Source organism: Scyliorhinus torazame, chromosome 17 (genome assembly GCF_047496885.1).
Source record: "Scyliorhinus torazame isolate Kashiwa2021f chromosome 17, sScyTor2.1, whole genome shotgun sequence".
NCBI lineage: Eukaryota > Metazoa > Chordata > Chondrichthyes > Carcharhiniformes > Scyliorhinidae > Scyliorhinus > Scyliorhinus torazame.
In genome coordinates this window covers 134512587-134525763 of record NC_092723.1, presented here as the reverse complement: position 1 = coordinate 134525763, position 13177 = coordinate 134512587, and the positions used below count along the sequence as shown (strand labels likewise).

At 45.1% G+C, this 13177-nt stretch overlaps 1 protein-coding gene across 6 annotated transcripts in view; it reads left to right on the top strand.

The window, feature by feature from the left end:
* The window catches only part of LOC140394161 (hexosaminidase D-like), a 170285-nt gene that overhangs the window by 46376 nt on the left and 110732 nt on the right, over window positions 1–13177 (top strand). For 5 of the 6 annotated variants that reach the window (XM_072481089.1, XM_072481090.1, XM_072481088.1 and 2 more), the window contains 2 exons: window positions 10764–10866; window positions 12410–12665. In XM_072481089.1, the coding sequence (XP_072337190.1) occupies window positions 10778–10866; window positions 12410–12665 (345 nt within the window). In that variant the 5' untranslated portion in view covers window positions 10764–10777. The remainder of the gene's footprint in view (window positions 1–10763; window positions 10867–12409; window positions 12666–13177) is intronic. The other variant, XM_072481093.1, reaches the window with a different exon arrangement.

The window sequence follows — 13177 nt, the reverse complement described above, 5'->3', positions numbered from 1 at the left end:
TTTGGAGGGTAGGTTTGCTGGGCTAGAAGAGATTTTAGAGAAGTTCAGCTCCCGAAAAGGAATGTATTTAGATACTTGCAGGAGCAAGATTTTGTGCATAAAGAGCTTCCTTTGTTTCCCCTGGTGCCGGCGCCTTTGCTTATGGATAGGGTTCTGTCTTTGGGTGCGCTAGGGGAGGGAAGCACCTCAGACATTTATGAGCAGATGTTGGCGACAGAGCAGGCTTAATTGGAAGAATTAAAGAGGGGGTGGGAAGGTGAGTTGGGTTTGGTCTTTAAGGGGCGTGTGGAGTGAGGCCCTGCATTAGGTCAACTTCACCTCTTGTGCAAGGTGAAGTGTTGCTAACTTTTGGTTGGTTCAATTGGCTCTGTTTTATAACCTTTGCTCTAGAGTCGCCAGGTATCTTTATGATACCGCCACGAGGTTCAAGTTCACGATAGCATTGGATAGCACAATTGCTTCACAGCTCCAGGGTCCCAGGTTCGTTTCCGGCTTGGGTCACTGTCTGTGCGGAGTCTGCACATCCTCCCCGTGTGTGCGTGGGTTTCCTCCGGGTGCTCTGGTTTCCTCCCACAGTCCAAAGATGTGCAGGTTAGGTGGATTGGCCATGATAAATTGCCCTTAGTGTCCAAAATTGCCCTTAGTGTTGGGTGGGGTTACTGGGTTATGGGGATAGAGTGGAGGTGTTGACCTTGGGTAGGGTGCTCTTTCCAAGAGCCGGTGCAGTCTCGATGGGCCAAATGGCCTCCTTCTGCACTGTAAATTCTATGCCTATGTTATGTTAATGACTCAACACACCAAGTAGCAAGATTCAAATCAAAACACATTTATTATACACAGTAAATCACTATTCATGCATAAACTCTACTTTCTAGGCTATTCCTATCACTAAAAGGCCAATACTTAGCTTCGGACTGGCCCACCAGGTCAGGGGAACAAATGGCCTTTTGTTCAGGTCCTGAGTCTGCAGGATTCAAAAGCTGGTATGGACTTGTAGCTAGGAGCGCCTCGTAGCGAGCGTTGACTTGAGACTTACTTGCTTGGCGGCAACAAGACCGGTCACTGTCAAGGGTTGGTTCAAGTTGCTGAGTGACCCTGCCAAAGAAGGACGATTTGAACTTGGGGGCTTTACTTTATAGTCCCCAGGGGCGTCCCGCCCTTCGGGGCAGACCCCGTACCTGGTTCCAAGTGATTGGACTACTTTCCGATCACTTGGATCGATTTCTCCAATGCTGGAGCGGTTCCCTGATCACTGGACGGTTCCTAAATGTCCGTTGGCCTTCCTTTGTCTTGGCTCCTGCTGGCGCCGAGGAGTCTGGCTTGGCTTTATTTACCTTAACTGTTGCCATTGTGCCTGGGAATCGCACATTACTATGTAAATGGCTGCTGCATTACTATGCAGCGCAGATGGCTGCTGGTTTCAGTGCTGTCTGGTTGTTTTGCAGGTTCCAATATACATGATTTCTGTATTTGCTAGTCTTTGCCTGTGTTGGCTGAATTTCCCTTCAGCCTTTGCGGTTCTCCATTTTAAGTCGGGAAGTGGCCAACCCAGGTGGCTACAGAAGTTTGATACAGTTCAAGATAGTGCATCGGGCGCACTTGACCAGGGTGTGTATGAGTGGGTTCTTGGGGGTGGAGTACAGGTCTGAGCGGTGTTCTAGGGGCAGGCACATGTTTTGGCTTTGGCCCAAGCTTGTCGATCTTTGGGTCTCCTTTTTTGAAATGATATCAGGGATTCTGTGTGTTAAGATGAAGCCGTGCCAGATGGTGGCAATTTCTGGAGTGTCTGACTCGTCGGTGCTGAAGGAGGGGGCAGAAGGCAGATTTATTAACCTTCTCCCCTCTAATAGGCTTGACTTAGTTAGGGGACCTGGTGAAATTTCTGTACCCTGGAGAAGATCAAATATGCCATGAGGGTTGGTGGGTGGCAGCTGTTCATTACTTTTTTTAAGGAGCTGGTTACAGTCAGCTGTTGGAGGGTGAGGCTTGGTCAGTCTAGTGGGGTTTTCTTTTGTGGGGGGACAAGGGTGGGAGCAGGGGTTGGGGAGGGTTAGTCTTGGTATGAAACTAGGTGAGGATGTGTAAGGTTGTGTCTGGGATATTTTTTGCAATAATTAAAAGTTTGTTTGACTAGTTCAAATATTTTGTCTCTTATAAACAAAAATTCTTCTAGGGTGGCATGGGGGCGCAGTGCTTAGCACTGCTGCTTCATGGTGTTGAGGTCCCGGGTTCGATCCTGGCCCCGGCTCACTGTCCTTGTGGAGTTTGCACATTCTCCCGTGTTTGCATGAGTCTCACCCCCACAACCCAAAGATGTGCAGGGAAGGTGGATTGGCCATGTTAAATTGCCCTTGAATTGAAAAAATAATAATTGGGTACTAAATTTTATTAAAATTCTTGAATACAAATATTTTAATGAGTGTGGAGTAAGCGAAAATAACAGCCGAGTTTAATGGAATGAAGAACGCCCTGTACAAGAGTGGAGTCCGGTTCAGGATGGTCTATCCAGTTCGCCTTACAGTCACATTTGAAAAAAATTATGTTTGACATGCTGGGCGATACTTTGCTGAAGGGCATTTTACATTGTTTGTATTTCTTTTTCTAAAATTTTTTTTTAAATATCTTAGGGTACCGAATTCATTTTTTCCAATTAAGGGACAATCTTGTCTGGCCAATCCACCTAACCTGAGAATGTGCAAACACCACACGGACAATGACCCAGAGCAATTGTTATTTCTTTTTATTCTTAAAATAAATGTTACAGTACCCAATTGTTTTTTCCAATTAAGGGGCAATTTAGTGTGGCCAATGCACCGACAGTGCACAACTTTGGGTTGTGGGTGTGAGACCCACGCAGACACTGGGAGAGTGTGCAAACTCCACACGGACAGTGAGCTGGGGTCGAACCTGAGTCCGCGACGATATGAGGTAGCAGTGCTAACCACTGTGCCACATGCCACCCTCGCAATTGTTATTTCTTTTTTTTTCTTAATTTAGAGTACCCAATTAACGTTTTCCAATTAAGAGGCAATTTAGCGTGGCCAATCTACCTAGCCTGCACATCTTTGTGTTGTGGGGGCGAAACCCACGCAAACACGGGGAGAATGTACAAACTCCACACGGACAGTGACCCAAAGCCGGGATCGAACCGGAGACCTTGGCGTCATGATGCCGCAGGGCTAACCCACTGCGCCACCGTGCTGCCCTACAATTGTTATTTCTAACCGTGCCCCACACTTTATTGATTTATTGCTTGAGTCTGACTCCACTCTGGAGATTAGATTCTGTATTGTTGACGGATTAAACATTTTGTGAGAATTTGTCCACATGCATAGATGACCAAATAATGTCAAACAGGACCGACTCAATCTTACCTTTCACGCTGTGGGAGGCTCTTAAGGCAGTCCTGTGGGGGAAATTCTCTTACAGAACATATATGTTGAAGACAATGAAGTTGGAGCAGCAGAGGCTGGTGGATTCCATTCTAGAGGTGGATCACCAGTATTCGCTTGACCCTACTCCAGAGCTATTGGCAAATAGGGAAAACTTACAGACCCGGTTTGAGCTACTGTCTACTAGCAGGGGTGGTACATCAATGGTTAGCACTGTTGCTTCACAGCGCCAGGGTCCCAGGTTTGATTCCCGGCTTGGTAACTGTCTGTGCGGAGTCTGCACATTCTCTCCGTGTGTGCATGGGTTTCTTCCGTGTGCCCAGGTTTCCTCCCACAAGTCCTGAAATACGTGTTGTTAGGTAATTTGGACATTCTGAATTTTCCCTCAGTGTACCTGAACAGGCGCAGGAATGTGGCGACTAGGGTCTTTTCAGAGTAACTTCATTGCAGTGTTAATGTAAATCTTACTTGTGACAATAAAGATTATTATTACAGCGCTCCAGAGGCACATTTTGAGTATGGGGAGAAGGCCTGGCTCACCACCTGAATGTCTTGCGGCATCCCGTGAGATCCCTCAGATACTTAGTCCAGGCGGTAACCTTGTTTTCGACTTTCTCCAGGCCAATGTGGCTTTTAAATCCTTTTACCATGATCTTTATAGGTCAGAGCCCCCTGCAGACAATCGGCCATGCCTGTATTTCTGGATAGTCTTCCTATTCCAACTGTCAAGGTGGAACAATAGAACATAACAGCGCAGTACAGGCCCTTCGGCCCTCGATGTTGTGCCGACCTGTGAAACCTATCTAAAGCCCATCTACACTATTCAATTATCATCCATATGTTTATCCAATGACCATTTAAATGCCCTTAATGTTGGCGAGTCCGCTACTGTTGCAGGCAGGGCATTCCACGTCCCTACTACTCTGAGTAAAGAACCTACATCTGACCTATATCTATCTCCCCTCAATTTAAAGCTATGTCCCCCTCGTGCTAGCCATCACCATCCGAGAAAAAAGGCTCTCACTGTCCACCCTATCTAATGCTCTATTAAGTCACCTCTTAACCTTCTTCTCTCTAATGAAAACAGCCTCAAGTCACTCAGCCTTTCCTCATAAGATCTTCCCTCCATACCAGGCAACACTCTGGTAAATCTCCTCTGCACCCTTTCCAATGCTTCCACATCCTTTCTATAATGGGGCGACCAGAACTGCATGCAATACTCCAAATACAGCCGCACCAGAGTTTTGTACAGCTGCAACATGACCTCATGGCTCCGAAACTCAATCCCTCTACCGATAAAAGCTAACACACCGTACACATGGACACCGAGATCTCTCTGTTCATCCACACTACCAAGAATCTTACCATTAGCCCAGTACCCTGTGTTCCTGTTACTCCTTCCAAAATGAATCACCTCTCACTTTTCTGCATTAAACTCCATTTGCCACTTCTCAGCCCAGCTCTGCAGCTTATCTATGTCCCTCTGTAACCTGTAACATCCTTCCGCACTGTCCACAACTCCACCGACTTTAGTGTCATCTGCAAATTTACTCACCTATCCTTCTATGCCCTCCTCCAGGTCATTTATAAAAATAACAAACAGCAGTGGCCCCAAAACTGATCCTTGTGGTACACCACTAGTAACTGAACTCCAGGCTGAACATTTCCCAATTTCTGATCCAAACCTCTAAATCACCCTCAATCCCATACCTCCGTATTTTCTGCAATATCCTACCGTGGGGAAGCTTATCAAACGCTTTACTGAAATCCATATACACTACATCAGCTGCTTTACCCTCATCCACCTTCTCAAATAACTCAATAAGGTTTGTGAGGCACGACCTACCCTTCACAAAACCGTGTTGACTATCCCTAATCAAATTATTCCTTTCTAGATGATTATAAATCCTATCTCTTATAATCCTTTCCAAGACTTTGCCCACAACAGAAGTAAGGCTCACTGGTCTATAGTTACCGGGGTTGTCTCTACTCCCCTTCTTGAACAAGGGGACAACATTTGCTATCCTCCAGTCTTCTTGCACTATTTCTGTAGACTATGATGAGATAAAGATCAAAGCCAAAAGCTCTGCAACCTCCTCCCTAGCTTCCCAGAGAATCCTAGGATAAATCCCATCTGGCCCAGGGGACTTATCTATTTTCACACTTTCCAGAATTGCTAACACCTCCTCCTTATGAACCTCAATCCCGTCTAGTCTAGTAGCCTGTATCTCAATATTCTTGACAACATTGTCTTTTTCCTGTGTGAATACTGACGAAAAATATTCATTTAGCGCCTCTCCTATCTCCTCGTACTCCACGCACAACTTCCCACTACTGTCCTTGACTGGCCCTGCTCTTACCCTAGTCATTCTTTTATTCCTGACATACCTGTAGAAAGCTTTAGGGCTTTCCTTGATCCTACCAGCCAAGGACTTCTCATGTGGCGAAGAGCTACTCCACGTTGAGACTTTAAAATGTATTGGGCTGATACAGCCTGGCAAGGTCCCTGGTCCGATGGTAGAAGTTCTCTGAGCAGCTTGTACCTTTTGTTATTGGACATTTTCAATGATTCCCTATCCTGAGGGTGTCTGCCTCTGACCCTCATTCAAGCCTCTATTTCCTTGCTCTTTAAAAGAGATCAGGACCCAACAGAGTGTGGTTCATACTGTCCTGTCTCGCTTTTGAATGCAGACGTCCTGCTGCTTGCTAAGGTTCTGGTGCTTTGGTTGGAACCTTGCCTCCTGAGTATAATTTCGGAGGATCAAACTGGCTTTGTGAAGGGCTGACAATTGTTGGCCAATATACATTGGCTTCTAAATGTCTCCCTTGCCCCTCCACAGTACCCAAACCTGAGGTGATAGTATCTCTGGATGTTGAAGAGGCATTTGACAGTGGAATGAGAGTATTTATTAGAGATTCTTGGGAGATTTGGATTCGGTCATACATTTGCTTCTTGGATTAGCCTGTTATATAATGCCCCTACGGCCAGTGCTCATACAAACGCTTTGTATTCAATTACTTTCCTTTGAATAGGGGCACTAAGTAGGTTTGCCCACTTTCTCCAATTCTATTCACCCTGGTGATAGAACTGCGCTCCAGCGGAAATCTTCTACTTAATGGAGGGGTAATAGTCAAGATGGGGTGGAGCATTGGGTGCCTCTCTATGCGGATTACTTTTTTTCTTAACACCTTAAGTTCCTTAACACCTTCCGCTGCTTCTCTGGGTATACATTGAACTTAGACTGGAGTTTCCCGGATACCCCCCCCCCCCCCCCCCCCCGGAAGGCGAGCCCAATTGGGGACGTCACTGCCACTTCTCAAATACAAGCTTTTGTTATCTGGGGGTCCGGGTGGCCCAAAACTGGGCCTCACTTCATATGTTGAATTACACAAGCCTGGTTAATAGTGTTACAGCAGGAGGTGGAATAACCTTCCTCATCTCCGGCAGTTAGGACTCAAACATTCATTCAAAATGAATGTGCTCCCGAGGTTTTCCTTTTTCTTTCAATGTCTTCCCATTTTTCTGCCCAAATCCTTTTTTTAATCAAAGTTAACAAATTGATAGCTGCTATTATTTGGGTGGATAAGAATCCCAGAATTTGTAGCGTTCTACTCCAAATGGATAGACAGATGGGGTTTCTTTTGGCCCTCCCCAATTTATTGTTTTCGTACTGGGCTACTAACATCCAAAAATATTGTGTTGTGGTTCAGTGACCCCAATTCTGTTTGGGAACAAATGGAGGCTTGCTCCTGCACCACTTCTAGTATACTCCACAGTCACTGCACCTTTTCCCCCCACTAGATTTTCCTCAAACCCAGTGGTGCTCACCTGTTAGGATTTGGAAACAGTTTAGACAGCACTTGAAGCTCTTTTTCCTGTCTTCACTAGCTCCTATTTGTAACAGTCACCTTTTCCTGCCTTCTGATTTGGACCTAACATTTAAATCTTGGAAGGTGAAGGATTTGGAGCGTCTTGGGGACCTGTTCGTAGAGAGGAGATTTGCCACTTTTAAGGAGTTAGCTGCTAAATTTCAGCTACCCAACTGTCGTGACACCAACTCCAGCCTTTTTTGTTATTTTCAAGTACGTGACTTCTAATGTGCGACTTTTTTTTCCTTTTCTTTGGCGCCACCATCTTCCTTGGTAAAGAGGATTCTGTCCCTGCCTCGGCCTGGCGAGGGGTCTATTGCGGACCTATACTGCCATGTTCTCTCGTCAGATCCCTCCCCATTAGGTCGGGTGAGGGTGACTGGAGCAGCATTTCCAACTAAGACATAACAGCACCACAACTAGAAGCTAGGTTTAGAGAATTGGACCGGCTGGGGATTAGATGCTTTGAGGACCTGATCGTGGGAAGAGCTGAGCAAAAAGGAGGAAGCATCAATGGAGGCTATTCGGCTAAAATAGGAGTGCAGGGGGGTGGGTGATACGAGGGGGGATTTGGAAGGAGGTGCTGCATAGGATTAATTCTTCCTCTGCATGGTCGCCGTAGGCTTGGAGGACTGAAGGGCCTGTTCCCATGCTTAACTTTTCTTTGTTCTTTGTCATGCACTAGATTAAGTCTTATCCAATTCAAAGTGGTGCACAGAGCGTATATGATGACGGCCAGGATGGGCCGATTTTTCTCTGGTGTAAACGATCAATGCATGAGGTGTGCTGGGTCCCCCGTGAACCATACCCACATGTTCTTAGCTTGTCTGAAGTTGGTGGGGTTCTGGAGGGGGGGTTAACCAATGCACAGTCAAGAGTATTGGGAATGGAGGTAACACCACCCGTGGATAGCAATTGGCGGGAATCAGAACCGCCAAGCGTTGGGCCTTGGGTAGCACCTAGCCGGATTCCTCCACTTGGAAAAGATTAAGTTCGCCATTAGAGGGACGACAAGGGATTTTCTGTGAGCTGGAAGATGTTCATCAACTTCTTCAAGATGTACTAAAATGTCAGTGGGGGAAGGTTGTGCCCTTTTCTTTGGGAGAAGGGCAGGGTTGAGGGATGTGGTTGTTAAACTCTTTGGGGGGGGGTAGGTGGGATTGTATAATGTTGGGTTTACTATGTTATATTATATGATATGTTATTACGTTACAGTTTGTTTGTTATGGCTCTTTGTTTTTGTCTCGTGCATAAGACAAGTCAGCACCACATCGCTGAAATCATCCTATCTATAGAACAGTCTAGCTTTGGCACTGCCTCCTTTTATCTGTCCCCTTCTCTTGCCAATAATGGAACAATCCCTCATAGAACAAATTGTTCTCACATTTCGCAACACAGTAACACTTCACCTGTATGTCCTCATTGCAAGAGTGAAGGTACCGACACCTATGACTCTTAATGGGGAATATGTCCGTGTCCATTCTGTTTTACAACAGTAATTTCTAAAGTGCAAGCAATCCACCTTGCCACCATGCTGCTATGGGTGCAATTTAAGCTCCTCTTGTCGTGCTTCCAGCTGATGTCAACATGAAGGAAGTGATTGGCTGACTACGCAAAAGGATTTGTGAGACAAATATGCTTCTCGATTCTTGGCAGTTTGATGTTATCGTTTGAAATGAGACATTGTTAATAAAGGTCTTGGTCAAGTGAACTTAAAAGGTGTCACCATCATCTTTACAGTGTATGTGCTCATCTAGGTATCATTCCCGCTGCTTATACTAGGCACTGTTCTGTGAGTGTGATATGCCCATTACAGTCAATATAATACGGGTATTACTGAAAAGAAGAGATCTGTCAAAGATTAGGCCTTGCAGTCATCACAAGAAATCCAGTATAAAGGGAAAACAACAAATAATGCTGATTGGTCGGCAAACGGGCTCTGATTAGTAGAGGCATTGTCATGGAGAATGCACCGGTTGATGATGACTGACATAACATAAAATAAAGCAAAATACTGAGGATGCTGGAAATCTGAAATAAAAACAGAAAATGCTGGATAAAGTCAGATCCGGCAGCATCTGTGGAGAGAGAAACGGTGTTAATGTTTAGAGTCTATATGAATCATCAGAACTGCAGAATAATAAGAAGAAAATCTCTCCCAATCGGAGTCCACTTGCCAATCAATCAACATTCTCTCCTCAGACAGCATCAATTGTTGTTTTCCTCTTATACTGGTATTCTAGCAAACTGTGCTGATGAGTGTAAGACCAAAAACTTTGACATGCCTCTTTTCTTAGCAATAGTCAACTTCTGTACGACCAAATGAATTATCAATGTACCATGATTGCATTATTTTAATAAGTGGCAGGAATACACCTGTGAAGCTTCACTCTGATTTGCAGCTTTATTTAAATGACATTAAAAACTATAACTACATATCACTTGGAGGAGATTATAAATATTCAAATGTAATTGAGCATTAACAAAATGCTATTATTTGTACTTGCATTTAGTACACTCTAATGAATTGTGAATGAGTATTCTCAGTTGCTTCTGCCCAAATTATTGATACTCTGGGCTGGATTCTCTGATCGCCAACGCCACAATCGCATTCGGCGAAAGGCCGGAGAATCCAAATTCCTGACAGAATCAGGGGCGGTGGTACTTCCGCGATGGTCCGCCCCCTCCAAAGTGGCATACTATGCAAGTATGTCGTGCCACATAACCACGGCCTCTGGCCATTGCCTGAGGCCCGCCCCTGATGCTCCACCCCCAACCGGCCGAGTTACTAACGGCATGGGACACATGTAGTCTCACCCGTTGGGACCTCTGCATAGCAGCTGCGGACTCAGTCCAGCACCGCCAGTCGGCGGAGGGCTGATCCGCAGGCAGGGGGCGACATATTTGGGGCTGGGGACACTGTTGTGGGGCGGTTAGGGCGCGTGAGCCGGCCGAAAGGGGGGAACTATTTCGTGAGCCAGTTCCGCGAGTGGCATCCATCATGAAGCACAGCGTGGCCGCCGCTGTGTGCATGCGCAGCCATGGATCCAGCAATTCTCCAGGCCATATCGGCAGCTGGAGCCGGGTGCTCTAGCTGCCTGGCTGCTAGCTCCCAACCAAATGGAGAATCGGTGGCTGTTTCATCATGATTTTTCCGTCGTGAAACACCACCGTTTTCACACCGGCGTGGGGACCAAATCTCCAGAATGGAGAATTCAGCCCCCTATTAGTGGCAATTTAAATGGAAAATGGTCTGTTTAAGTGGTGGAGACAGTACTACTCAAATTGGATAATTGATCACTCATCATATTGCAATTTGTGGGACCTTTGTATAAATTCTTGTTTTCCCCACATTACAAAAGTATTTAATTGGCTGTGAAGCACTTTGAGATGTCCTGTTTGTGTTAGAGCACTATATGAATGCAAATTTCTATTTTAAACAGCATAAATTCTGCTAATATAAAAATCAACATTAATGATTTTGTTTTCTCTTTCCTGCAGGATTACAGATAGACATGACACGGATAAACTGCATGAATGTGTTGCGGTTCCTGGTTTTGTTCATTGTAGTAATTGTGGGCTTGAAGCTATTTTCTACATTAAAGTAAGTTCTTACATTTATTTTAAAACGTGAGTCACTAAGCCAACATTTATAGCTTACTCTCAGTTATCCTTGAGAACTTGGGTGGTGGGTCTTTTTAATGAATTGTTGCTGTCTGTGTGGTGACGAAGCTCCCAATGTGCTGTTAGGGACGAAGATCCAAGATTTTGACTCCGTGACAATGAAAGAACAGTGGGAATAGCCAATGTGTCAGGGTGGTGTGTGACTTGAAGGTGGACCTAGACATGGTGTTCCAGGGCAGCACAGTGGTTAGCATTGCCGCCTACGGCGCTGAGGACCCGGGTTCAAATTCCGGCCCTGGGTCACTGTCCGTGTGGAGTTTGCACATTCTCCCTGTGTCTGCATGGGTTTCGCCCCCACAATCCAAAAGATGTGCAGGCTAGGTGGATTGGCCACGCTAAATTGCCTCTTAATTGGGGAAAAAAATAATTGGGTACTCTAAATTTTTTTTTTTTTAAATGGTGTTCCCATGCCCCTGCTGCTCTTGTCCTTGGTTGGGAGTGTTTCTTCAAGGAAAATAACCCAAAATCAGATGTAGATTCAACTTGGCCTGGGCATGATCACAGTGGTGTTTAGGCCTGGCTGCAGGTGGGTGCAGAGCTTGATGGTAGTTTTTTGTTGTTGCTTGTTCTAGTCCACTGAGGCATCGAGTGAGCTATTCATGATAATTGCACTGGAAGATAGGGTCGAGAATCTTCATGGAAACAGCATTACTGCAGGAGGATCGTGTTAGTTAATCAATGGCTCTGTTTGCTTGTACCATGACAGTGTTCCAGCCCTGTACCAAATCACAGGGCTCAATTTTCTGCTTGAGATGCACTGGTTTCCGTTCTTCCCACCTTGCCCTTCCCTCCACCGACTGAAAGGAAAAAGAGAACGACTTACATTTATAGTGCTCTTCATAACCATTGGACATCGCAAAGCACTTTAGAACCAATGAAGTTCTTTTTGAACTGTAGTTACTATTGTAGAACGTTGGGCCTTTCCCCAGTGACGTTTTTGTTTTCAATTACAATCTTTTGCTACATTTCCCAAGTTATTATTAACTTTCCCAAGTTGTTTTTAGGTTCTTGTAGAATACTTGTGTTTTGTTATTCTGCCAGGTTTCTCCCAACCACTGATCTACTTCCCAGCTTGTTCTCAATTCCCATCAGTGTCTATTCTCCCCTTTATTCTGGGAATCACTGCTGGCTGCTTCTGTCCTAACCATTGAAAAAAAAAGTACGTTTAATAAGCATTCATCGTGATTTTGAAGAAGTACCCATCATCCTTTTGCCACTACTTTCTCCTTCTCATCCTTTCTGATGTCTCATCCTCATAGCAGCTAACATTCCTCTTCCTTCACCCTAATTTCACTCCATTTAAGTCTTTTTTTAAATTTTGAACCTGGAAATTTATAATTCAATGGCTAATCTATTGCTTTCACCAACCTCAATCCCATCAGTGTCACAGGTTGGAAGACCTCTTACAATAACAAATTGTGTTAAGTGACTGTTGATTGAAGGTAAATGGCTCTCTGTTTTAGAAAAACGCCATTGGATGCTCACGCAAAAGAAGGCTTTTGGGGTAAACCTGGAGGAGCAAAGGCAAATAAAGAAGAAATGGAAATTAAGCAAAAAATGGAGCATGAAGCAAAGGAAAATGTCAAGCAGGAAAAGGACAAGGTAAAGGAGGAGGTCAAACCAAAGCCTCGACAACAGAAGGATCTTAACGGCAAATTGATGAGAATTGTCCATTTGGATCTTAAAGGAGCTGCACCCAAACTTTCATATTTGCAACAGGTAGGAGATGTCAGAGCTGAGTAGATGAGGAGAGGAGTTGAGACAAATAGGTGCATTTATAATACCATAAGACATAGGAGCGGAAGTAAGGCCATTCGGCCCATCGAGTCCACTCCACCATTCAATCATGGCTGATTTCAACTCCATTTACCCGCTCTCTCTCCATAGCCCTTAATTCCTTGAGAAATCAAGAATTTATCAACTTCTGCCTTAAAGACACTCAACGTCCCGGCCTCCACCGCCCTCTGTGGCAATGAATTCCACAGACCCACCACTCTCTGGCTGAAGAAATTTCTCCTCATCTCTGTTCTAAAGTGACTCCCTTTTATTCTAAGGCTGTGCCCCCGGGTCCTAGTCTCCCCTGCTAATGGAAACAACTTCCCTACGTCCACCCTATCTAAGCCATTCATTATCTTGTATGTTTCTATTAGATCTCCCCTCAACCTCCTAAACTCCAATGAATATAATCCCAGGATCCTCAGACGTTGATCGTATGTTAGGCCTACCATTCC